The sequence below is a fragment of the Delphinus delphis genome, chromosome 1 (genome assembly GCF_949987515.2).
Source record: "Delphinus delphis chromosome 1, mDelDel1.2, whole genome shotgun sequence".
Lineage (NCBI taxonomy): Eukaryota > Metazoa > Chordata > Mammalia > Artiodactyla > Delphinidae > Delphinus > Delphinus delphis.
This window is the reverse complement of record NC_082683.1, coordinates 122975279-123002945: the sequence shown is the minus strand read 5'-3', so window position 1 is coordinate 123002945 and position 27667 is coordinate 122975279. Positions and strand designations below refer to the sequence as shown.

At 38.0% G+C, this 27667-nt stretch overlaps 1 protein-coding gene across 2 annotated transcripts in view; it reads right to left on the bottom strand.

Moving 5' to 3' along the window:
* Positions 1-27667, bottom strand: part of MAEL (maelstrom spermatogenic transposon silencer) — a 109195-nt gene that overhangs the window by 58602 nt on the left and 22926 nt on the right. For both annotated transcript variants that reach the window (XM_060033470.1, XM_060033466.1), the window contains 3 exons: positions 13599-13723; positions 12784-12838; positions 12523-12664 (listed from right to left, as the gene is read on the bottom strand). In XM_060033470.1, coding sequence (XP_059889453.1) covers positions 12523-12664; positions 12784-12838; positions 13599-13723 — 322 coding nt within the window. The remainder of the gene's footprint in view (positions 1-12522; positions 12665-12783; positions 12839-13598; positions 13724-27667) is intronic.

Below are 27667 nucleotides of genomic sequence, written 5' to 3'. Positions count from 1 at the left end.
TTATATGGAAACACAAAAGACCCCGAATAGCCAAAGCAATCTTGAGAACGAAAAACGGAGCTGGAGGAATCAGGCTCCCTGACTTCAGACTATACTACAAAGCTACAGTAATCAAGAGAGTATGCTACTGGCACAAAAGCAGAAACACAGATCAATGGAACAGGACAGAAAGCCCAGAGATAAACCCACGCACATACGGTCACCTCATCTTTGATAAAGGAGGCAGGAATGTACAGTGGAGAAAGGACAGCCTCTTCAATAAGTGGTGCTGGGAAAACTGGACAGGTCCGTGTAAAAGTATGAGATTCGATCACTCCCTAACACCATACACAAAAATAAGCTCAAAATGGATTCAAGACCTAAATGTAAGGCCAGAAACTATCAAAGTCTTAGAGGAAAACATAGGCAGAACACTCTATGACATAAATCACAGCAAGATCCTTCGTGCCCCACCTCCTAGAGAAATGGAAATAAAAACAAAAATAAACAAATGGGACCTAATGAAACTTCCAAGCTTTTGCACAGCAAAGGAAGCCATCAACAAGACGAGAAGACAACCCTCAGAGTGGGAGAAAATATTTGCAAATGAAGCAACTGACAAAGGATTAATCTCCAGAATTTACAAGCAGCTCATGCAGCTCAATAACAAAAAAACAAACAACCCAATCCAAAAATGGGCAGAAGACCTAAATAGACATTTCTCCAAAGAAGATATTACAGACTGCCAACAAACACATGAAAGAACGCTCAACATCATTAATCATTAGGGAAATGCAAATCAAAACTACAATGAGATATCACCTCACACCAGTCAGAATGCCCATCGTCAAAAAATCTAGAAACAATAAATCCTGGAGAGGGTGTGGAGAAAAGGGAACACTCCTGCACTGCTGGTGGGAATGTGAATTGGTACAGCCACTATGGAGAACAGTATGGAGGTTCCTTAAAAAACTGCAAATACAACTACCATATGACCCAGCAGTCCCACTGCTGGGCATATACCCTGAGAAAACCATAATTCAAAAAGGGTCATGTACCAAAATGTTCATTGCAGCTCTATTTACAATAGCCAGGACGTGGAAGCAACCTGAGTGTCCATCAACAGATGAGTGGATAAAGAAGACGGGGCACATATATACAATGGAGTATTACTCAGCCATAAAGAGAAACGAAATCGAGTTATTTGTAGTGAGGTGTACGGAAGTAGAGTCTGTCATAGAGCGTGAAGTAAGTCAGAAAGAGAAAGACAAATACCGTATGCTAACACATATGTATGGAATTTAAGAAAACAAAAATGTCATGAAGAACCTAGGGGTAAGACAGGAATAAAGACACAGACCTACTGGAGAACGGACTTGAGGATATGGGGAGGGGGAAGGGTGAGCTGTGACAAAGTGAGAGAGAGGCATGGACATATATACACTACCAAACGTAAGGTAGATAGCTAGTGGGAAGCAGCCGCATAGCACAGGGAGATCAGCTCGGTGCTTTGTGACCGCCTGGAGATGTGGGATAGGGAGGGTGGGAGGGAGGGAGACGTAAGAGGGAAGACATATGGGAACGTCTGTATATGTGTAACTGATTCACGTTGCTGTAGAGCAGAAACTAACACACCGTTGTAAAGCAATTACACCCCAATAAAGATGTTCCAAAAAAAAAAAAATCTTCCAACAAACAAAAGCCCAGGACCAGACGGCTTCACAGGCGAATTCTATCATACCTTTAGAGAAGAGCTAACACCTATCCTTCTCAAACTCTTCCAAAATATAGCAGAGGGAGGAACACTCCCAAACTCGTTCTACGAGGCCAACATCACCTCGATACCAAAACCAGACAAGGATGCCACAAAGAAAACTACAGGCCAATGTCACTGATGAACACAGATGCAAAACACCTCAACAAAATACTAGCAAACAGAATCCAACAGCACATTCAAAGGATCATACACCATGATCAAGTGAGGTTTCTTCCAGGAATGCAAGGATTCTTCAATATACGCAGAAGAATTAATGTGATAAACCATACTAACAAACTGAAGGAGAAAAACCATATGATCATCTCAATAGATGTAGAGAAAGCTTTCGAGCAAGTTCAACACCCATTTATGATAAAAAAACCCTGCAGAAAGTAGGCATAGAGGGAACTTTCCTCAACATTATAAAGGCCATATATGACAAATCCACAGCCAACATCGTCCTCAATGGTGAAAAACTGAAAGCATTTCCACTACGATCAGGAACAAGACAAGGCTGCCCACTCTCACCACTCTTATTCAACACAGTTTTGGAAGTTTTAGCCACAGCAATCAGAGAAGAAAAGGAAATAAAAGGAATCCAAATCGGAAAAGAAGAACGTAAAGCTGTCACTGTTTGCAGATGACATGATACTATACATAGAGAATCCTAAAGATGCTACCAGAAAACTACTAGAGCTAATCAATGAATCTGGTAAAGCAGCAGGATACAAAATTAATGCACAGAAATCTCTGGCATTCCTATACACTAATGATGAAAAATCTGAACGTGAAATCAAGAAAACACTCCCATTTACCATGGCAACAAAAAGAATAAACCTACCTAAGGAGACAGAAGACCTGTATGCAGAAAATTATAAGACACTGATGAAAGAAATTAAAGATGATACAAATAGATGGAGAGATATACCATGTTTTTGGATTGGAAGAATCAACATTGTGAAAATGACTCTACTACCAAAAGCAATCTACAGATTCAATGCAATCCCTATCAAACTACCATTGGTATTTTTCACAGAACTAGAGCGAAAAATTTCACAATTTATATGGAAACACAAAAGACCCCGAATAGCCAAAGCAATCTTGAGAACGAAAAACGGAGCTGGAGGAATCAGGCTCCCTGACTTCAGACTATACTACAAAGCTACAGTAATCAAGAGAGTATGCTACTGGCACAAAAGCAGAAACACAGATCAATGGAACAGGACAGAAAGCCCAGAGATAAACCCACGCACATACGGTCACCTCATCTTTGATAAAGGAGGCAGGAATGTACAGTGGAGAAAGGACAGCCTCTTCAATAAGTGGTGCTGGGAAAACTGGACAGGTCCGTGTAAAAGTATGAGATTCGATCACTCCCTAACACCATACACAAAAATAAGCTCAAAATGGATTCAAGACCTAAATGTAAGGCCAGAAACTATCAAAGTCTTAGAGGAAAACATAGGCAGAACACTCTATGACATAAATCACAGCAAGATCCTTCGTGCCCCACCTCCTAGAGAAATGGAAATAAAAACAAAAATAAACAAATGGGACCTAATGAAACTTCCAAGCTTTTGCACAGCAAAGGAAGCCATCAACAAGACCAAAAGACAACCCTCAGAGTGGGAGAAAATATTTGCAAATGAAGCAACTGACAAAGGATTAATCTCCAGAATTTACAAGCAGCTCATGCAGCTCAATAACAAAAAAACAAACAACCCAATCCAAAAATGGGCAGAAGACCTAAATAGACATTTCTCCAAAGAAGATATTACAGACTGCCAACAAACACATGAAAGAACGCTCAACATCATTAATCATTAGGGAAATGCAAATCAAAACTACAATGAGATATCACCTCACACCAGTCAGAATGCCCTTCGTCAAAAAATCTAGAAATAATAAATCCTGGAGAGGGTGTGGAGAAAAGGGAACACTCCTGCACTGCTGGTGGGAATGTGAATTGGTACAGCCACTATGGAGAACAGTATGGAGGTTCCTTAAAAAACTGCAAATACAACTACCATATGACCCAGCAATCCCACTGCTGGGCATATACCCTGAGAAAACCATAATTCAAAAAGGGTCATGTACCAAAATGTTCATTGCAGCTCTATTTACAATAGCCAGGACGTGGAAGCAACCTGAGTGTCCATCAACAGATGAGTGGATAAAGAGGACGGGGCACATATATACAATGGAGTATTATTCAGCCATAAAAAGAAATGAAACTGAGTTATTTGTTGTGAAGTGGATGCAACTAGAATCTGTCATAGAGCGTGAAGTAAGTCAGAAAGAGAAAGACAAATACCGTATGCTAACACATATATATGGAATTTAAGGAAAGAAATGTCATGAAGAACCTAGGGGTAAGACAGGAATAAAGACACAGACCTACTGGAGAACGGACTTGAGGATATGGGGAGGGGGAAGGTGAGCTGTGACAAAGCGAGAGAGAGGCATGGACATATATACACTACCAAACGTAAGGTAGATAGCTAGTGGGAAGCAGCCGCATAGCACTGTGAGATCAGCTTGGTGCTTTGTGACCGCCTGGAGGGGTGGCATAGGGAGGGGGGTTGGGAGGGAGACATAAGAGGGAAGAGATATGGGAACATATATATATGTATAACTGGTTCACTTTATTATAAAGCAGAAAATAACACACCACTGTAAAGCAATTATACTCCAATAAAGATGTTAAAAAAACAGATATATGTATATGTATAACTGAATCACTTTGCTGTACATCTGAAACTAACTTAACATTTTAAGTCAACTGCACTCCAATAAGAAAACAAAAAAACTAAGTCCTTACATGCCCATGTGGAATCAAGTAATTTTAAATTTCCAGTTAGTTTTGCTCCTTGTTCAGAACTTAATCTCCAGAGTACCTACTTCATATACACATGTTCCATTGGAGTTCATATTTTAATTGAAAGCAGTTAAAAAACTAACAATGTACCACAGTATTAAAACAAACTACAACAACAACAACAAACCCATTAAAGTCTGACTCCAGGGAAAAACGTCTCCAAATCTAGTTATACTATTAAAAATGACATTATTTGGATGTGTTTTTATTTATACTTATTGGTCCTCTTCCTCCAAATCATCCCAAAATATGAGTGAATTTTCTAGCAAAGGAAGATTCATATTCTAAAAATCTAACAATTATCAGAACAGCTATGTACACTGTTACGCTATTAATATTCATTATGCAGCCTGAAATATAGCTTCAATTTGAATGATTTCCAACGTTTCTTTTATGAAATTCCACTCCAAAGTAGTGACATAAGGGTGTAAGTGAATATGTCTGCTAAGTTCGCAATTTACTCCCAAAGTTTCACCACCACCTCATTCACTAAAATAATGTGCAGCATAAAGGCCTTTTTTACACCCTTTTCCTCTTGATTTCCAAAGGTCTCAGCGATCTCTTTTCCTCTTATTTCACGGTTAAGTTTCTCCTTTTCAAGGATAACCCTGCCTTTCCCTTTCTCAGGAACCACTGTCATCCGACAGTTACAGATGCTCTTTGCTCTCGTCAAACTGACTCACTGTTTTTTTCTTAAACGGTCTCTATGTTTTCATTCCCGAGTCACTGGTTTGCCCATTTTCTTCTCTTGGAAAGGTCCTTCCTTCAACCCAAATCTCTGCTCACAGGGACAGAGGAGATGCTCAATAAATATTCGTTGATTAAATAAAAGCTGCCTTGTTTCAGTCAGCAGGTCACAGTGAATTAATCCAAGGACAATTATGACAGGAAGCAACAAGGAGAATGGGGTATCTATAAAGGTTATACTCTAGCCTTCAAAGTAACATGATAGTCATTAACAGCCTGCTTATTTAAGATTCTGATACTTTTTGTGTAACTGTATTCTATTTCACCAATATAAAACCCACCCATTTCTCCTAGAGCTAGACAACATTTATCAAATATTTATTACAAACTTTAATGTCCTTTAAGTAGAAGTTTAAGAGCAGTGTTTGAAAAGAGTCCTATCTGCTTATATTAACTAACAGATTCTAACAATAGTTCCTATTGTCTGCTACAACCAAAACTCCCTTGTAAAATACTATATATTGGAATCTTACAATATTATGAAGCTCAGGAAAAGGCAGACCCATCCTTTCCAAAGCAGTTATTATTCAAGTTCTTAAAGTACTATGTAACAGGTTCTATCTTTAATAAAATCCCATGGCACAGACCTCCAAAAATGTCTTACACCAAAGCTACTCTATTTTTTTTTTTTTTTTGGCAGTACGTGGGCCTCTCACTGTTGTGGTGTCTCCTGTTGCGGAGCGCAGGCTCAGTGGCCACGGCTCACGGGCCCAACTGCTCTGCGGCCCAGACCAGGGCACGAACCCATGTCCCCTGCATCGGCAGGTGGACTCTCAACCACTGCGCCACCAGGGAAGGCCCTGCTACTCTACTCTTGTTGCAGCCTGTAGGTACTCTGAGACTCAACACCATTTCTTCTATTCTAAAACATGATTTTTTCACATTTTAACTGAATGCATTTATTGGACTGCATCATACAATTTAAGGTATTCTACAACTGCTATTGCCTAAACATGTACAAATTTATTATTTTTTAAAGCAGTGGTATGTAGTATTTTATTTTTATTTTTGTTTTTACTGCAGTATAGCTGATTTACAATATTATGTTAGTTTCAGGTATACAGCTTAGTGATTCAGTATTTTTGCAGATTATATTCCATTACAGGTTATTACTAGATAATGGTATAATTCCCTGTGCTATACAGTATATCCTTGTTGTTCACCTATTGCATAAATATTAGTTTGTATCTGTTAATCCCATATCCCTAATTTGTCCCTCCCTCCACCCTCGTCCTTTTGGTAACCACTAGTTTGTTTCTATATCTGTTAATCTGTTTCTGTTCTGCATATATCTTTGAGTATTATTCTGGATAACCAAACAACTGTAATCCTTCAACATTTTAGTCAATAAACCATTGAGAAAGTATTGGTTTGTCTCTGAAACCTTCTACTGGTATCATCTGATAAGATCAAGAAAGAACCAGCATCAAAACTTGCAGAAAAGGTGTCTGTGAGTGGCTCGGGAGAAAATCCAGAGACAAGAGTACAATTCCATTTTAAGAAATGCCACATCACCACCCTGGATGGCACAGAGACAACAATGTATGAAAACATGGACAATGAATGATTCTGAATGTGAAATTTTAGGAATACTTTAGCCAGTAGCTGAGGCAATGGTACATAAATCCAAATATCCTAACACATCATCCATAAACTTTTAAGCCTAACAAGATTAAGCAAAACAAAGTATATACCTGCAGCATAACTAAGAGAAGCATAACTACAAGACTCAATTACCAAAAGAAAATCCTTACTTTCCAATGGAGTCATTTCTCAAGTTCACACCCAAGCCTCTATATAGCTTTATAGAGAGGGTGAAGCCCAGAAAACATGGGGGAAGAGAGAGAAGGGAAATTGAGAGCCCAAGATTAAATTACAACCATTCCCACAATGAGACGGTTGATAAATATTCAGAATCCTGGTAGATCAGAGCACTGGCTACAGGAAACTGACTTAAAAGTGCCTGAAGACTCTAGAAGGCAGCCTGGAAGGCATTGTTTCTGGGCAGCAGAGGGCAAGAGGAAGGGAAGGAGTCCTTTAGAGACTGTGTGAAAGGGGAAAAAAAGCACAGAGGGGGAAACTTAGGATTCTCCAGGACAAAGAAAGCAGGAAAAAAATGGAAAGACCCACAACGACACTGCCACCACCCTGAAAGCATTCTAAGAAACCATACTTTGCTACACTGACAGAAGAGGAAGCACTTGAACTACAAATCTCAAACCAATGCAAAGGAACAGAAAGCCACTGCAAGAGGTAAACAGAAAATGAGAATCACTATATAGTTGATAACTCTCCCCATCCCCGACCCCTCAAAAAACCATGAAGGAGACGAAAACTATAAAACAGCACTATAACGTAACATTCTACATTGTTATTAATATATGACTTAAATATCCTTAAACAAAAATTTTGAAGATACAAAAACATGGCCTGAATAAGAAACTTCAAAACTAAGAACAGAAAGAAGAAAAGAGTTGACAAAACTCAGGAAATAAAAATCATATAGGAAAAGAACTGAATTACAAACTGCCTAAGGAAGAACAGATTCAAATGAGATGTTAATAAGGGAAACTGAAGAAAACAGAAAACTACCATGAGAATAAGAGACTAAAGAAAGAAGAAATAAGGGTCAGAAAAACCTTTATGAAAAACCTTTACCTAATGAAAGGTAAAGAAGACCAATCATACATAATTGGACATCCTTAAGAAAAATTAAATGGAATAGAATATTAAACTACAATCTAAGAAAAATCTCCAGAAATTAGACCTGATTCTGCATACTAAAAGGACCTGCCAAACACTTGGGAAGACTGACCTGCAGTAATATACTCAGAGAAACATTCCAGTAAAACTATTAGACTTTAAAGATGAAAAACCATTCTTAAGGTCTCCAGGCAAAAAGAGCAAAATAACTTAAAAGATCAAGAGAATTAAATGAACAAACTTCTAAGAAGCAACATAAAGCAATACAACAATGCAGCTGTACTTTCTAGAAACTCAAGGAAATAAAATGTAAACCAACAGAAAAAATTTTAAACATGCAAGAACAGAGTTACTGCCATTCCCAAGAGCCCTTGATCAATCTACTAGATCAAGATTCAGCAAACTTTTTCTGTAAAGGTATCAAATAACACAGCCACTTATAGCTATAGGAGATATAATGAGACATACACGGAAACAGTAGTAATGAGACTTCACAGCACTCTCAATATAACACAGATCAAGTAGACAAAATATAAAGAGATAAGGCAACTTAAACATAATAATGTAGAGCTTATGGATACTTGTCAAATGTTGCACCCAGATAAACACATATTCTTCTCACATACCCACAGAACATTCACAAAAATTGATTATATATTTAGTTACCAAAAAACTGCAAAACACTAGTAACTTCCATAAGGTAGAAATATTACAAACAATACTTTGATCACAATGCAAAGATGCTAGAATTTACTAACAAAAACCAAAAAAGCTTTCCATCTGGACATTTAAAAGCCTCATATTAACTCCCAGGTTAAAGAGAGCTGAAACTACAGAATTTTTTTAAAAAATGACAAAATACTACGTCAACAACTTATGGGATGCACTGCAAGACATGTTTAAGAGAAAATTAACCCTACTAAACACTTACCAATTTAAAGAAAACCCCAAATTAACTAAATAACGAGCCCAAAAATCTAAAAAAAAAGAACCACAAAGTACCAAGAATATAAAAGCAGAAATGAATGAGGAAGAGAACAGAAAATTAGCAGATCTAATAAACTGTTGTTTTCAAAAAAACAGACAATGCACTACGCTAGCATGATTTAGGGGAAAAAGGTAGAAGCACAAATATATAAGAAACAATGAGATAAATAACCAGTGAAACAAGGAATTTTAAAAATTATAAAACACTAGTTTGCAGACTTAATCTTAAACAAATTTGGAAATGTATATAAAATGCATAATTTCCTAAGGAATTACAGATTACCAAAATTGATCCCATTAAAGTCAGAAAGCCTAATCAAATCAATTTTCATAGAAGAAACAGACAAATTTTTGTGGGAACTGCCCCACAAAAATTCACCAGTCCCAGACAGGCACAATCTGTGTGAGAAAAATTTTAAAACAGACTTGAAAGACCCAAAAGTAGATCTGAACAATGGAAAGACACCTCTTGCCTTTGAACAGAATTCAACATTATATAAAGGTTTCAGTTTTCCAAGTTAATTTATAAAGTTAATGCAATCCAAGGAACTTTATGGAGCTAGACTGAAGAGTGATACTTCTGAATATACTTTGTTTCAACTATGCTAATACATTCCACATTCAAAATATAATAAAACCAACAAATATGGGCAAAACCAAAAATGGAATAAAACAAGCAAACAGACTTAACTATATTTCAAATGAATAATTTAACCACACTGAAGGAGAAAAAAAGAACCAACTCCAATAACTTCTGAACAAAGTATTTTGACTACCTTCAGACTAAAACAACTGAAAGAAGATTCTAAACTGTTAATATGCCTTTTTTAAAAATAGTGGTTATCACTTAATTCTAAAACAACTTAATGCATTCTAGGACTGGACAAACAAAAATGTTGAGCACCAGGTTTTTCCACTCAGAAGGGCAATACAAAAATGGAAAACTGGAAAATTCTATGGTTTTATATTGGAATTGTAGGTTCAGCATGAACTCATGGTGAGATAAAGACAGGGAGAGAGAGAGGAAGGAGCAAGCAGGTGAGCCTAGCTGCATAAATATGTTTATGAAAGGTATGTATACACATATATTTACTGGCTCTTTCCACTAAGGGGAACTAGAATCAATGACAGTCTAATAGGAATGAACACCCAGCACCCAGATTCTATCTCCTAAATGCACACTCTTCCACTAAAAGGAATCAAGGCTCCTTGGAGAAATGGCTAATTCAAAGAAGCACTCAAAGAATGAGGCAGCAATGTAAACAACAACAACAAAACCCAAACAAAGAGACCACTGCTTTGAAGGGACTTCCACTGGCCATAAAGGAAACAATCTGAGCATAAAAATAAGTTAATAAGAGATTATGGCCGACTGAATAAGATATAGGAACACATGACTCCATACTCATAAATAAATGAAAAAAAGTCAGCAAAGAGGAAAAGCTCCTTACAGTAGAATGCTAACTAATAAATGTAGAAGCAAAAATCAGATTAGAAGGACTTCCCTGGTGGCGCAGTGGTTAAGAATCCACCTGCCAGTGCAGGGGACATGGGTTCGAGCCCTGGTCTGGGAAGATCCCACATGCCGTGGAGCAACTAAGCCTGTATGCCTCAACTACGGAGCCTGCACTCTAGAGCCCGTGAGCTACAACTACTGAGTCCGAGTGCCACAACTACTGAAGCCCACGTGCCTAAAGCCCGTGCTCTGCAACAAGAGAAGCCACCCAATGAGAAGCCCGCAAACCACAACGAAGAGTAGCCCCCGCTCGCCGCAACTAGAGAAAGCCCGTGTGCAGCAACAAAGACTAAGGCAGCCAAAAATAAATTTAAAAAAATCAGATTAGAAAGCCATCATTTCACAAAAATAGTAATAATCGACCCAGGCAAAAATCATCAATGGATGCTAAAACTAGCAGAGTAAAGTTTGAGGAATAGATTATCTACCAAATCTCAAAGAATCTCCCAACAGAATATTAATTATAAGGTAATAAAGAGTAACTTTTCAATAGAGAAATTTGGCAGACACTATCTTAAGCAAATGATCAAAGCTGTCAGTAATGAGACTGACATCAGATGCCTCCAGATATGACACACTGAGAAGACACATCACTTTTGTGGTACTCCTGCTAAAAATATATAACCTCAATCTAATCATGTGGAAATACAGGCAAACTCAAACTGAGAAACATTTTGCAAAGTAATGGGCCTGTACTCTTCAAAAAGGTCAAGATCATGAAAGTCAAAGACTGAGGAACTATTCCAGATTAAAGGGCCTAAAGAGACATAATAACTAAATGCAACATGTCGTCCTGGCTTGGATCCTAAATTTTTTTTTTTTTTTGGCTATAGAAGACATTATTAGAACAACTAGCAAAATATGAATATAGCTTTTTTTTTTTTTTTTGCGGTACGCGGGCCTCTCACCACTGTGGCCTCTCCCGTTGCGGAGCACAGGCTCCGGACGCGCAGGCTCCGGACGCGCAGGCTCAGCGGCCATGGCTCACGGGCCCAGCCGCTCCGCGGCACGTGGGATCCTCCCAAACCAGGGCACGAACCCATGTCCCCTGCATCGGCAGGCGGACTCTCAACCACTGCACCACCAGGGAAGCCTGAATATAGCTTTTAGATTAGACAGTAGTACTGTATCAATGGCAATATCCTGTTTTGATAACTGGATTGTGGCAATATACATGATCTTGTTCTTAGGAACAAACACATTGATACTCAGGGGTGAAAAGGCATCATGATAGCAACTTGCTCTCAAGAGGCTGAGAAAAAGAAACTGTGTATGTATATTTAGAGAAAAAGTTATAAACATGTAAAAATATTAAGTTAGAGAATCTGAGAATGGTATATACAACTTCCCTGTACTAGAGTCTTGCAACTTTTCTGTAAGCCTAAAATTATTTCAAAGTAAAAAATATACTTTCAATTTATTTCACATCTTTTTTTTTTTTTTTTTTTTGCGGTACGCGGGCCTCTCACTGTTGTGGCCTCTCCCGTTGCGGAGCACAGGCTCCAGACGCGCAGGCTCAGCGGCCATGGCTCACAGGCCTAGCCGTTCTGCGGCATGTGGGATCTTCTCAGACCGGGGCCCGAACCTGTGTCCCCTGCATCAGCAGGCGGACTCGCAACCATTGCGCCACCATGAAAGCCCTATTTCACATCTATATTTCTCATAACTACAAGAATTCTATGTAATAAAATGTCTATACAAATAAATACAAAATATTCTTTCATTAGTACAGAAATTCTAAGTGATAAAGCACTGTCAGTTTATTTGGTAGTTTTTTTGTTTTTATTGATAGACGAAGTAACAATGTACCTTACAATCAATTAAATCTTATATTCAAGGAAATACAATGATTCCGAAGTTTCATAGGAAAATATTGTTTAAAAAGGCAAAAACTAATCATACCATATTTTTTCAGTTCAGAAAACAGTATCACTATCACAAAATCACTATAAATACCTTGTGTTGCTAGAATAATCCCACATGGCCACATCTAGGAAGCTCCGAACCCAGGTCTTAGAGGGCTCCTTGAGAAATTTTTGCTGGTAGATCCCTACTACAAGATCCTCTACAGTGAGAAGTTCTAGATCTTGCCTGATTTCTTCCATTGGTAAACAGAAACACACATACAATTAGTAAGTTTAGGTACACAGAACATGTACATCAAAATGGAAACACAGATATTAAAATGCATTTGAGCAGTGACCCAGTTTAACTTACCTGATGACTTCTCCATATGCTTCAAACACCAGTTGACTCTGGCTCTATCATCAGACTGGAGAAGGGAAAAAAAATTTTACTTATTTTCTCCTATCTTCTGTTACTTTTAATTAATGTGGTCCTTTCAAACTGGGGGAAGGGGAAGGAGGAGGGGTAAGGATGGTGAGAAGGGAGATACTGAATAGTCTGTGACAACTAAACAAGAACTGTAAAACAGAGCAACATATTCTAGAAAATACTGCTAATAATAACCAGTTATGCTCATAAAGCAATGTTAATATACTTTATGAACAGCAAGTGAGACTTAGGGTAAGCAAATGAAGAAACCAATGTTCAGAAAAAGATAAATAAGGTGATTTGTGTTCATGGTGACACTAATAAACAGTAAGGTTAAAACCCAATTCTATGACACCTAGCCTAGAAGAACTTAGACAAAACAAAGAATAAAGATTACAAAAGGAAGGTCAAGGGACTGCTACAAAAACAATTTTGAACAAACAATTCTCTTGCCTAGGAGAATAGGTGTACAGACTAGAAATCCATCCTTCAGAGTAAAAACAATTGAAGATATTTCAGAAGGAGGAACTAAAAACATGAGATTGACCGAAGCTGAAATACATTCAGTTTTTGCAGTCTTCAAAATCCCTCCAATACCAGAGAGATTTAGAAGAAAAAGCATTATACCTAATTACATTCAAAATAAGAACGAACATATATATTTTAATACACAGGCAAAAGTTATTTCTTTGGGTATCTTTCATGGATCTTTCGGTTTCTAAGTAATGACTTAAAAGAAATTCTTATGTTGAAATTACCTTGCAGTAGACAGGTGGCCAGTTCCCTGGATTTGGATGAATGAATCTATAAAGGTTTTGTAACACCATTGCTTGGTCACACCCAGATTCAAAGTTTGAAATAGGAATCTTGTGACTAGAATCACCTGAAGGAAATAAAAAGTAGGTAGGAGTTAAAAATTTGACTAAGACAAATATTATGGAGTAGGTATAGAAGTAAGGGTACAGGAAGGGAGCAGTGGATAACTCATATTTAAGCACTTGTACCAAGCCTGCTTATGGTTAGGTACTTTACATATTTTATCCCATAATCTTATGAGGTAGACAATATACACATATTAGAAAAGAGATAACTGAGAAACACAGAAGTTAGCAGTAAGTTAACTGAGAAACACAAAAGTTAGCAGTAAGTTAACAGCTGGTGAACAGTGGAGTCAGGACTCAAACCGAGGTTAAGTGAAAGAGCCTATACAGTGTTTTCACTATTCCTATGTGGCCTTTCATGAATCTGGTTTATTAATAAGGCTGGAGACCTTGATAGTAATGACTGCTTTTTAAAAGACTGTACGATGAATACTTCTACTTCCAGTAAAATATGGACCAAGTAATTCAGACCAAACTTCCCACAAAAATTTAGGATGTCAATAGCACCTGCAGTAGCAAGGAATTATTAGATCAAGATGCAAAATATTATAAAATCCAGAGAGATTAGTCTAGCTCTGGGGGCAGTTTTCCCCCTGGAGTAAGTTGCTAATTCCAGAAGAGGAAGTTTAATGGCTGAGATAAAAAAAAAACTAACAGGGCAGGAACACAACTCCACCCATCAACAGACAAGCTGCTTCAAGTCTTCCTGAGCCCTGAGCTGCCTCTAAACACACCCATTGACACAGCCCTGCCCACCAGAGGGACAAGACCCAGCTCCACACACCAGTGGGCAGGCACCAATCCCTCCCACCAGGAAGCCTGTACAGGACTCTTAGACTAGCCTCCCCTACCACAGGGAAGACACCAGAAGAGGAACCACAAACCTAAAGCCTATGGGGCCATAAACACAGAAAGTTAGACAAAATGAGATGGCAGAAGAATATGTTCCAGATGAAGGAACAAGATAAAAACTCGAGAAGCACAACTAAGTGAAGTGGAGATAGGCAATCTACCTGAAAAAGAATTGAGTGTAATGGTAGTAAAAATGACCCAAGATCTCAGAAAAAGAATGGAGACACACACCAAGAAGACAGAAGAAATGCTCAACAAGAGCTAGAAAATATAAAGAACAAACAGAGTGGAACAATACAATACCTGAAATGAAAAATACACTGGGAAGAATAAACAGCAGAATAAATGAGGCAGAATAATAGATAAGTGAGCTGGAAGACAGAATAGTAGAAATCAATGCCACGGAACAGAATAAAGAAAAAAAGAATGAAAAGAAATGAAAACAGTTTAAGAGACCTCTGGGACAACATTAAATGCACAAACATTCACGTGATTGGGGTCACAGAAGGAGAAGAGAGAGAAAAAGGACCTGAGAAAACATTTGAAGAGATAGTAGCTGAAAAATTCCCTAACATGGGAAAGGAAACAGTCACCCAAGTCCAGGAAGTGCAGCGAGTACCATATAGCATAAATCCAAGGAGGAATGTGCTGAGACACATGTTAATCAATTTGACAAAAATTAAGGACAAAAAGAAAATATTAAAAGCAACAAGGGATGGGCTTCCCTGGTGGCGCAGCGGTTGAGAGTCCGCCTGCCGATGCAGGGGACACGGGTTCGTGCCCCGGTCCGGGAGGATCCCACATGCCGCGGAGCGGCTGGGCCCGTGAGCCATGGCCGCTGAGCCTGCGCGTCCGGAGCCTGTGCCCCGCAATGGGAGAGGCCACAACAGTGAGAGGCCCGTGTACCGCAAAAAAAAAAAAAAAAAAAAAAAAAAAAAAAAAAAAAGCAACAAGGGAAAAGCAACAAATAACATACAAGAAAATCCCCATAAGGTTATCATCTGATTGTTCAGCTGAAACTCTGCAAGCCAGAAGGGAGTGACATAATATACTTAAAGTGATGAAAGGGAAAAACCTACAACCAAAAATACTCTACCCAGCAAGGTTCTCATTCAGATTTGACATAGAAATCAAAAGCTTTACAGACAAGCAAAAGTTGACAGAATTCAGCGCCACCAAACCTGCTGTACAACAAATGCTAAAGGAAATTCTCTAGGCGGAAAAGACCACCAGAATACAAGAAAATTACAAATGAGTAATCTCACCAGTAAAGGTAAATATACAATAAAGGCAGGAAATCATCCACCTACAAATATGGTATCAAAACCAGCAATCCTGACATGAGGAGGGTACAAATGCAGGACACTGGAAATGCATTTGAAACTGAGAGACCAGCAGCTTAAAACAAACTTGTATGTATATAGACTGCTATATCAAAACCTCATTAGTAACCTCAAACCAAAAATCTACAATAGATATATACACAAAAAAGAAAAAATCAAACAACACTAAAGATAGTCATCAAATCACAAGAGAACAAGAGAAAGGTTAGAAAGAAGACCTACAGAAACAAATCCAAAACAACTAACAAAATGGCAATAAGACCATACATATGGGTAATTACCTTAAATGTAAATGGATCAAATGTTCCAACCAAAAGACACACGCCGGCTGAATGGATACAAAAACAAGACCTATATATATATATCCTACAAGAGACCCAATTCGGATCTAGGGACACATACAGACTGAAAGTGGTGAGAGGATGGAAAAAGGTATTCCATGCAAAAGGAAATCAAAGGAAAGCTGGAGTAACAATACTCATATCAGACAAAGTAGACTTCAAAATAAAGACTGTTACAAGAGACAAAGAAGGACACTATATAATGATCAAAGGATCAATCCAAGAAGATTTAACAATTATAAATATATATGCAGCCAACACAGGAGTGCTTTGATACATAAGGCAAATGCTAACAGCCATAAAAGGAGAAATCGACAGTAACACAATTAAGAGTAAAGAACTTTAACTCCCCACTTAAATCTATGAATAGATTATCCAGACTGAAAATCAGTAAGGAAACACAGGCCTTAAATTACACATTAGACCAGAAAGACTTAATTGATATTTATAGAGCATTCCATCCAAAAGCAGCACAATACTCATTCTTCTCAACTGCACATGGAACATTCTCCAGGATAGATCACATGCTGGGCCACAAAGCAAGCTTGGGTAAAGTTAGGAAAACTGAAATCATATCAAGCATCTTTTCCAACCACAACACTAGGATATTAAAAAAAAATCAACTATAAGAAAAAAAAAAGTAAAAACCAAAAACACTCAGAGGCTAAGCAATATGCTAGTAAACAACCAATGGATCACCAAAGAAATCAAAGAGGAAATCAAAATATACCTAGAAGCAAATGAAAATGAAAGCATGACTATCCAAAATCTATGGGACTCAGCAAAAGCAGTTCTAAGAGGTAAGTTGACAGCAATACAATCTTACATCAGGAAACAAGAAAAATCTCAAATAAACAACTCAACCTTATACCTAAAGCAACTAAAGGAAAAAGAACAAACAAAACCCAAAGTTAGCAGAAGGAAAGAAATCATAAAGATGAGAGCAGAAATAAATGAAAGAGAGACAAAGCAAACAACAGAAAAGATCAATGAAACCAAAAGCTGGTTCTTAGAAAAGGTAAACAAAATTGATAAGCCTTTAGCCAGACTCAAAAAGGAAAAAAAGGAGAGGATTCAGATCAATAAAATTAGAAATGAAAAAGAAGTTACAACAGACACCAAGGAAATACAAAGGATCATAAGAGACTACTACAAGCAAGTGTATGCCAATAAAATGGACAACCTAGAAGAAAAGGACAAATTCTTAGAAAGGTACAATCTCCCAAAACTGAACCAGGAAAAATAGAAAATATGAACAGACCAATCACAAGTATTGAAATTGAAACTGTGATTTAAAAACTCACAACAAACAAAAGTGCAGGACCAGATGGCTTCACAGATGAATTCTATCAAACATGTAGGGAAGAGTTAACACCTATCCTTCTGAAACTCTTCCAAAAAATGGCAGGCGAAGGCATACTTCCAAACACATTCTATGAGGCCACCATCACCCTGATACCAAAATCAGACAAAGATACCACAAAAAAAGAAAATTAGAGGCCAAAATCACTGATGAACATAGACGCAAAAATCCTCAACAAAATACTAGCAAACAGAATCCAACAATACATTAAAAGGATAATACACCACGATCAAGTGGGATTTATCCCAGGGATGCAAGGATTTTTCAATATCCACAAATCAATCAGCGTGATACACCACATTAACAAATTGAAGAAGAAAAACCACATGATCATCTCAATAGATGTAGGAAAAACTTCTGACAAAATCCAACACCATTGATGATAAAAACTCTCCTGCAAGTGGGCATAGAGGGAACATAACAAACCCAACATCATACTCAATGGTGAAAACATAAAATCATTTCCTCTAAGATCAGGTACAAGATGAGGAGGTCGACTCTCCCCACTTTTATTCAACATAATTTGGAAGTCCTAGTCACAGCAATCAGAGAAGAAAAAGAAAGGAATCCAAATTGGAAAAGTAGTACAACTGTCACTGTTCACAGATGACATATACATACATAAGACATATACATACATAAGACATATGACATATACTATACATAAGAAATCATAAAGATGCTATGAGAAAACTACTAGTGCTCATCAATTCGGTAAAGTTGCAGGATACAAAATTAATACACAAAATCTTTTGCATTTCTGTACACTAACAACAAGAGATCAGAAAGTGAAATTAAGGAAACAACTCCATTTACCATTACATCAAAAAGAATAAAATACCTAGGAATAAATCTACCTAAGGAGGCAAAAGGCCTTTACTCTGAAAACTATAAGACACTGATGAAAGAAATCGAAGATGAAAAACAAACAGATGGAAAGATATACTGTGTTCTTGGACTGGAAGAATCAATATTGTCAAAATGACTATACTACCAAAGGCAGTCTACAGATTCAGTGCAATCCCTATCAAATTACTAATGGCAGATCAAGAACAAAAGATTTAAAATTTGTACAGAAACACAAAAGACCCTGAATAGCCAAAGCAATCTTGAGAAAGAAAAACAGAGTTGGAAGAATCAGGCTCCCTGACTTCAGACTACACTACAAAGCTATAGTCATCAAAACACAATGGTGCTGGCAAAAAGACAGACTTATAGCTCAATGCAATAGGATAGAAAGCCCAGAAATAAACCCACGCACCTATGGTCAATTAATCTACGACAAAGAAGGCAAGAATATATAATGGAGAAAAAACAGTCTCTTCAATAAGTGGTGCTGGGAAAACTACACAGCTACATGTAAAGGAATGAAATTAGAACATTCTCTAACACCATACACAAAAATAAACACAAAATGGATTAAAGATCTCAATGTAAGACTGAATACTATAAAAGCCTTAGAGGAAAAAACAGGCAGAACACTCTTTGACATAAGTTGCAGCAATATCTTTTTGGATTCACATCCTAGAGTAATGAAAACAAAAATAATAAATAAATTAGACTGAATTAAACTTAAAAGCTTTTGCACAGCAAAGGAAACCATAAACAAAACAGAAAGACAACCCACAGAATTGGAGAAAACATTTCCAAATGAGGTGACCAACAATGCATTGATCTCCCAAACCTACAAACAGCTCATGCAGCTCAGTATCAAAAAAATAAACCCAATCAAAAAATGGGTAGAACCATGAATAGCCAAAGCAATCTTGAGAACGAAAAATGGAGCTGGAGGAATCAGGCTCCCTGACTTCAGACTATACTACAAAGCTACAGTAATCAAGACAGTATGGTACTGGCACAAACACAGAAATACAGATCAATGGAACAGGATAGAAAGCCCAGAGATAAAACCATGCACATATGGACACCTTATCTTTGATAAAGGAGGCAAGAATATACAGTGGAGAAAAGACAGCCTCTTCAATAAGTGGTGCTGGGAAAACTGGACAGGTACGTGTAAAAGTATGAAATTAGAACACTCCCTAACACCATACACAAAAATAAACCCAAAATGGATTAAAGGCCTAAATGTAAGGCCAGAAACTATCAAACTCTTAGAGGAAAACATAGGCAGAACACTCTATGACATAAATCACAGCAAGATCCTTTTTGCCCCACCTCCTAGAGAAATGGAAATAAAAACAAAAATCAACAAATGGGACCTAATGAATCTTCAAAGCTTTTGCATAGCAAAGGAAACCATAAACAGGACCAAAAGACAACCCTCAGAATGGGAGAAAATATTTGCAAATGAAGTAACTGACAAAGGATTAATCTCCAAAATTCACAAGCAGTTCATGCACTCAATAACAAAAAACCAAACAAAAACCCAATCCAAAAATGGGCAGAAGACCGAAATAGACATTTCTCCAAAGATATACAGACTGCCAACAAACACATGAAAGAACACTCAACATCATTAATCATTAGGGAAATGCAAATCAAAACTACAATGAGATATCATCTCACACCGGTCAGAATGGCCATCATCAAAAAAATCTAGAAACAATAAATGCTGGAGAGGGTGTGGAGAAAAGGGAACACTCTTGCACTGTTGGTGGGAATGCAAAGTGATACAGCCACTATGGAGAACAGTATGGAGGTTCCTTAAAAAACTACAAATAGAATTACCATACGACCCAGCAATCCCACTACTGGGCATATACCCTGAGAAAACCATAATTCAAAAATAGTCATGTACCAAAATGTTCATTGCAGCACTATTTACAATAGCCAGGACATGGAAGCAACCTAAGTGTCCATCAACAGATGAGTGGATAAAGAAGATGTGGCACATATATACAATGGAGTATTACTCAGCCATAAAAAGAAACGAAATCGAGTTATTTGTAGTGAGGTGGATGGAACTAGAGTCTGTTATAGAGCATGAAGTAAGTCAGAAGGAGAAAAACAAATACCGTATGCTAACACATATCTATGGAATCTAAGAAAAAAAAAGTTCATGAAGAACCTAGGGGTAAGATGGGAATAAAGACACAGACCTACTAGAGAATGGACTTGAGGATATGGGGAGGGGGAAGGGTAAGCTCTGACAAAGTGAGAGAGTGGCATGGGCATATATACACTACCAAACGTAAAACAGATAGCACGTAGGAAGCAGCCGCATAGCACAGGGAGATCAGGTCGGTGGTTTGTGACCACCTAGAGGGGTGGGAGAGGGAGGGTGGGAAGAGATATGGGAACATATGTATATGTATAACTGATTCACTTTGTTATAAAGCAGAAACTAACACACCATTGTAAAGCAATTATACTCCAATAAAGATGTTAAAAAAAATGGATAGGTTGTTTGGCCTGAGGCAACCGAACACTGGAGCCTACCTGTGCTGTTTTGTGGGGCTAATGGCAGACTCTGGGAGGGCTCACACCAAGGAGTACTTCCCAGAACTTCTGCTGCCAGTGTCCTTGTCCCCATGGTGAGCCACAGCCACCCCCCGCCTCTGCAGGAGACCCTCCAACACTAGCAGAGATAAAGCTGTCCATGAATCATCTTTGGAGAGGATTTGCAGATGCCAGTGTCTACTGGTGCTGGTGACTACAGCAAGAAGAGTTTCAGAATCTCCCTCAGTTCCTGACTTAAAAGGGCTTAGGATCACAGAAGTTTCTCCAGAAGAGACTATTGCAATCTCCTGCCTGGAGGGTAAAAACCCAACAACCAACATTTGGAAGCTAAGTAGAGGAAGCAAACTAGAGTATGCAATGTGATAAAACTGAAAAAATTCAACAACTTGGGGTAAACAAGATTTGGTATCTGGATACAAACTCAGAGGCAGGCCTGCCAAGCTTGCAGCGTTGCTCTTGGGGTAAATGTGTTAACCATCTAAAGAGCATACACAGAGCTTTGAGACTACGGCAGTGCGAAAGTACCACTGGATAACTTCTCCATCGGTGAAGGAACCATCCAAAGCTGCTAAACAGAAAAAGAGAACTATAATTTTGGGAAGTGGTGAAAAAGTAAAAGCTACTATTAGAATTGCCGTGTGGATGAAAGGCTCTTAGTGCTGTAGCCAGGAGTCAGTGCTGTGCCTCTGAGGTGGGAGAGCCAACTTCAGGACACTGGTCAACAAGAGAGCTCCCAGCTCAACATAATATCAAATGGCGAAAATCTCCCAGAGATCTCCATCTCAATGACAGCACCCAGCTTCACTCAATGACCTGCAAGCTACAGTGCAGGACATCCTATGCCAAACAACTAGCAAGAAAGGAACACAACCCCACCCATTAGCAGAAAGGCTGCCTAAAATCATAAGTGCACAGACACCCCAAAACACACCACCAGATGTGGACCTGCCCACCAGAGACACAAGATCCAGCATCATCCACCAGAACACAGGCACTAGTCCCTTCCACCAGGAAGCCTAACAACCCACTGAACCAACCTTAGCCACTGGGGACAGACACGAAAAACAACGGGAACTACGAACCTGCAGCCTGCAAAAAGGAGACCCCAAATACACTAAGATAAACAAAATGAGAAGACAGAAAAACACACAGCAGATGAAGGAGCAAGATAAAAACCCCAGACCTAACAAATGAAGAGGAAATAGGCAGTCTACTTGAAAAAGAATTCAGAATAATGATAGTAAAGATGATCCAAAATCTTGGAAATAGAATAGACAAAATGCAAGAAACATTTAACAAGGACCTAGAAGAACTAAAGATGAAACAAACAACGATGAACACCACAATAAATGAAATGAAAAATACTCTAGATGGGATCAATAGCAGAATAACTGAGGCAGAAGAACGGATAAGTGACCTGGAAGATAAAATAGTGGAAATAACTACCACAGAGCAGAATAAAGAAAAAAGAATAAAAAGAACTGAGGACAGTCTCAGAGACCTCTGGGACAACATTAAACGCACTAACATTCGAATTATAGGGGTTCCAGAAGAAGAGAAAGAGAAAGGGACTGAGAAAATATTTGAAGAGCTTATAGTTGAAAACTTCCCTAATATGGGAAAGGAAATCATTAATCAAGTCCAGGAAGCACAGAGAGTCCCATACAGGATAAATCCAAGGAGAAATACGCCAAGACACATATTAATCAAACTACCAAAAATTAAATACAAAGAAAGCATATTAAAAGCAGCAAGGGAAAGATAACAAATAACACACAAGGGAATCCCCATAAGGTTAACAGCTCATCTTTCAGCAGAAACTCTGCAAGCCAGAAGGGACTGGCAGGACATATTTAAAGTGATGAAGGAGAAAAACCTGCAACCAAGATTACTCTACCCAGCAAGGATCTCATTCAGATTTGATGGAGAAATTAAAACCTTTACAAACAAGCAAAAGCTGAGAGAGTTCAGCACCACCAAACCAGCTTTACAACAACTGCTAAAGGAACTTCTCTAGGCAAGAAACACAAGAGAAGGAAAAGACCTACGATAACGAACCCAAAACAATTTAGAAAATGGGAATAGGAACATACATATCGATAATTACCTTAAATGTAAATGGACTAAATGCTCCCACCAAAAGACACAGATTGGCTGAATGGATACAAAAACAAGACCTATATATATGCTGTCTACAAGAGACCCACTTCAGACCTAGAGACACATACAGACTGAAAGTAAGGGGATGGAAAAAGATATTTCATGCAAATGGAAACCAGAAGAAAGCTGGAGTAGCAATTCTCATATCAGACAAAATAGACTTTAAAATAAAGACTATTAGAAGAGACAAAGAAGGACACTACATTATGATCAAGGGATCGATCCAATAAGAAGATATAACAATTGTAAATATTTATGCATCCAACAAAGGAACACCTCAATACATAAGGCAAATACTAACAGCCATAAACGGGGAAATCGACAGTAACACATTCATAGTAGGGGACTTTAACACCCCACTTTCACCAATGGACAGATCATTCAAAATGAAAATAAATAAGAAAACACAAGCTTTAAATGATACATTAAACAAGATGGACTTAATGGATATTTACAGGACATTCTATCCAAAAACAACAGAATACACATTTTTCTCAAGTGCTCATGGAACATTCTCCAGGATAGATCATATCTTGGGTCACAAATGATGCCTTGGTAAATTTAAGAAAATTGAAACTGTATCAAGTATCATTTCCGACCACAATGCTATGAGACTAGATATCAATTACAGGAAAAGATCTGTAAAAAATACAAACACATGGAGGCTAAACAATACACTACTTAATAACAAAGTGATCACTGAAAAAATCAAAGAGGGAATAAAGAAATACCTAGAAACAAATGACAATGGAGACACGACGACCCAAAACCTATGGGATGCAGCAAAAGCAGTTCTAAGAGGAAAGTTTATAGCAATACAAGCCCACCTTAAGAAAAAGGAAACATCTCAAATAAACTACCTAAACTTGCACCTAAAGCAATTAGAGAAAGAAGAACAAAACAACCCCAAAGTTAGCAGAAGGACAGAAATCATGAAAATCAAATCAGAAATAAATAAAAAAGAAATGAAGGAAATGATAGCAAAGATCAAGAAAACTAAAAGCTGGCTCTTTGAGAAGATAAACAAAATAGATAAACCATTAGCCAGACTCATCAAGAAGAAAAGGGAGAAGACTCAAATCAATAGAATTAGAAATGAAAAAGGAGAAGTAACAACTGACACTGCAGAAATACAAAAGATCATGAGAGATTACTACAAGCAAGTCTATGCCAATAAAATGGACAACCTGGAAGAAATGGATAAATTCTTAGAAATGCACAACTTGCCAAGACTGAATCAGGAAGAAACAGAAAATATGAACAGACCAATTACAAGCACTGAAATTGAAACTGTCATTAAAAATCTTCCAACACACAAAAGCCCAGGACCAGATGGCTTCACAGGTGAATTCTATTAAACATTTAGAGAAGAGCTAACATCTATCCTGCTCAAACTCTTCCAAAATATAGCAGAGGGAGGAACACTCCCAAACTCATTCTACCAGGCCACCATCACCTTGATACCAAAACCAGACAAGGATGTCACAAAGAAAGAAAACTACAAGCCAATATCACTAATGAACATAGATGCAAAAATCCTCAACAAAATACTAGCAAACAGAATCCAACAGCACATTCAAAGGATCATACACCATGATCAAGTGGGGTTTATCCAGGAATGCAAGGATTCTTCAATATACGCAAAACAATTAATGTGATAAACCATATTAACAAATTGAAGGAGAAAAACCATATGATCATCTCAATAGATGCAGAGAAAGCTTTTGACAAAATTCAACACCCACTTATGATAAAAACCCTGCAGAAAGTAGGCATAGAGGGAACTGTCCTCAACATTCTAAAGGCCATATATGACAAATCCACAGCCAACATCGTCCTCAATGGTGAAAAACTGAAAGCATTTCCAGTATGATCAGGAACAAGACAAGGTTGCCCTCTCTCACCACTCTTATTCAACATAGTTTCGGAAGTTTTAGCCACAGCAATCAGAGAAGAAAAGGAAATAAAAGGAATCCAAATCGGAAAAGAAGAAAGTGAAGCTGTCACTGTTTGCAGATGACATGATACTATACATAGAGAATCCTAAAGATGCTACCAGAAAACTACTAGAGCTAATCAATGAATCTGGTAAAGCAGCAGGATACAAAATTAATGCACAGAAATCTCTGGCATTCCCAGACACTAATGATGAAAAATCTGAACGTGAAATCAAGAAAACACTCCCATTTACCACTGCAACAAAAAGAATAAAGTATCTAGGAATAAACCTACCTAAGGCGACAAAATGCCTGTATGCAGAAAATTATAAGACACTGATGAAAGAAATTAAAGATGATACAAATAGATGGAGAGATATACCACGTTCTTGTATTGGAACAATCAACATTGTGAAAATGACTCTAGTACCCAAAGCAATCTACAGAGTCAATGCAATCTCTATCAAACTACCACTAGCATTTTTCACAGAACTAGAACAAAAAATTTCACAATTTGTATGGAAACACAAAAGACCCTGAATAGCCAAAGCAATCTTGAGAACGAAAAACGGAGCTGGAGGAATCAGGCTCCCTGACTTCAGACTATACTACAAAGCTACAGTAATCAAGAGAGTATGGTACTGGCACAAAAATAGAAACATAGATCAATGGAACAGGATAGAAAGCCGCCCAGAGATATACCCACCCACATATGGTCACCTTATCTTTGATAAAGGAGGCAGGAATGTACAGTGAAGAAAGGACAGCCTCCTCAATAAGTGGTGCTGGGAAAACTGGACAAGTACGTGTAAAAGTTTGAGATTAGATCACTCCCTAACACCATACACAAAAATAAGCTCACAATGGATTCAAGACCTAGATGTAAGGCCAGAAACTATCAAACTCTTAGAGGAAAACATAGGCAGAACACTCTATGACATGAACCACAGCAAGATCCTTTTTGCCCCACCTCCTAGAGAAATGGAAATAAAAACAAACAAAACAAATGGGACCCAATGAAACTTCAAAGCTTTTGCACAGCAAAGGAAACCATCAACAAGACCAAAAGACAACCCTCAGAGTGGGAGAAAATATTTGCAAATGAAGCAACTGACAAAGGATTAATTTCCAAAATTTACAAGCAGCTCATGCAGCTCAATAATAAAACACAACCCAATCCAAAAATGGGCAGAAGACCTAAACAGACATTTCTCCAAATAAGATATACAGACTGCCAACAAACACATGAAAGAATGCTCAACATCATTAATCATTAGAGAAATGCAAATCAAAACTACAATGAGATATCATCTCACACCAGTCAGAATGGCCATCATCAAAAAACCTAGAAACAAATCCTGGAGAGAATGTGGAGAAAAGGGAACACTCTTGCAATGCTGGTGGGAATGTGAATTGGTACAGCCACTACAGAGAACAGTATGGAGGTTCCATAAAAAAATACAAAAAGAACTACCATATGACCCCGTAATCCCACTACTGGGCATATACCCTGAGAAAACCATAATTCAAAAAGAGTCACGTACCACAATGTTCATTGCAGCTCTATTTACAATAGCCCGGAGATGGAAACAACCTAAGTGCCCATCATCGGATGAATGGATAAAGAAGATGTGGCACATATATACAATGGAATAATACTCAGCCATAAAAAGAAACGAAATTGAACTATTTGTTATGAGGTGGATAGACCTAGAGTCTGTCATACAGAGTGAAGTAAGTCAGAAAGAGAAAGACAAATACCATATGCTAACACATATATATGGATTTTAAGAAAAAAAATGTCATGAAGAACCTAGGAGTAAGACAGGAGTAAAGACACAGACCTACTAGAGAGCAGACTTGAGGATATGGGGAGGGGGAAAGTGAGCTGGGACAAAGCGAGAGAGAGGCATGGACATATATACACTACCAAACGTAAGGTAGATAGCTAGTGGGAAGCAGCCGCATAGCACAGGGAGATCAGCTCGGTGTTTTGTGACAGCCTGGAGGGGTGGGATAGGGAGGGTGGGAGGGAGGGAGATGTAAGAGGGAAGAGATATGGGAACATATGTATATGTATAACTGATTCACTTTGTTATAAAGCAGAAAATAACACACCATTGTAAAGCAATTATACCCCAATAAAGATGTTAAAAAAAAATGGATAGAAGGCCTAAAGATGTATTTCTCCAAAGAAGACATACAGATGGCCAAAAAGCACGTGAAAAGATGCTAACATCACTAATTATGAGAGAAATGTAAACCAAAACTACAGTGAGTTATTACCTCACACTCGTCAGAATGGCTATCATCAAAAAGTTTACAAACAATAAATGCTGGAGAGGTTGCGGAGAAAAGGGAACCCTCCTACACTCTTGCTGGGAATGTAAACTGGTACAACCATTATGGAGAAGAGTATGGAGGTTTCTTAAAAAACTAAAAATAGAGCTGCCATATGATCTAGCAATTGCACTCCTGGGCATATATCCAGAGAAAACCATATTTCAAAAAGATACATGCACCCCAG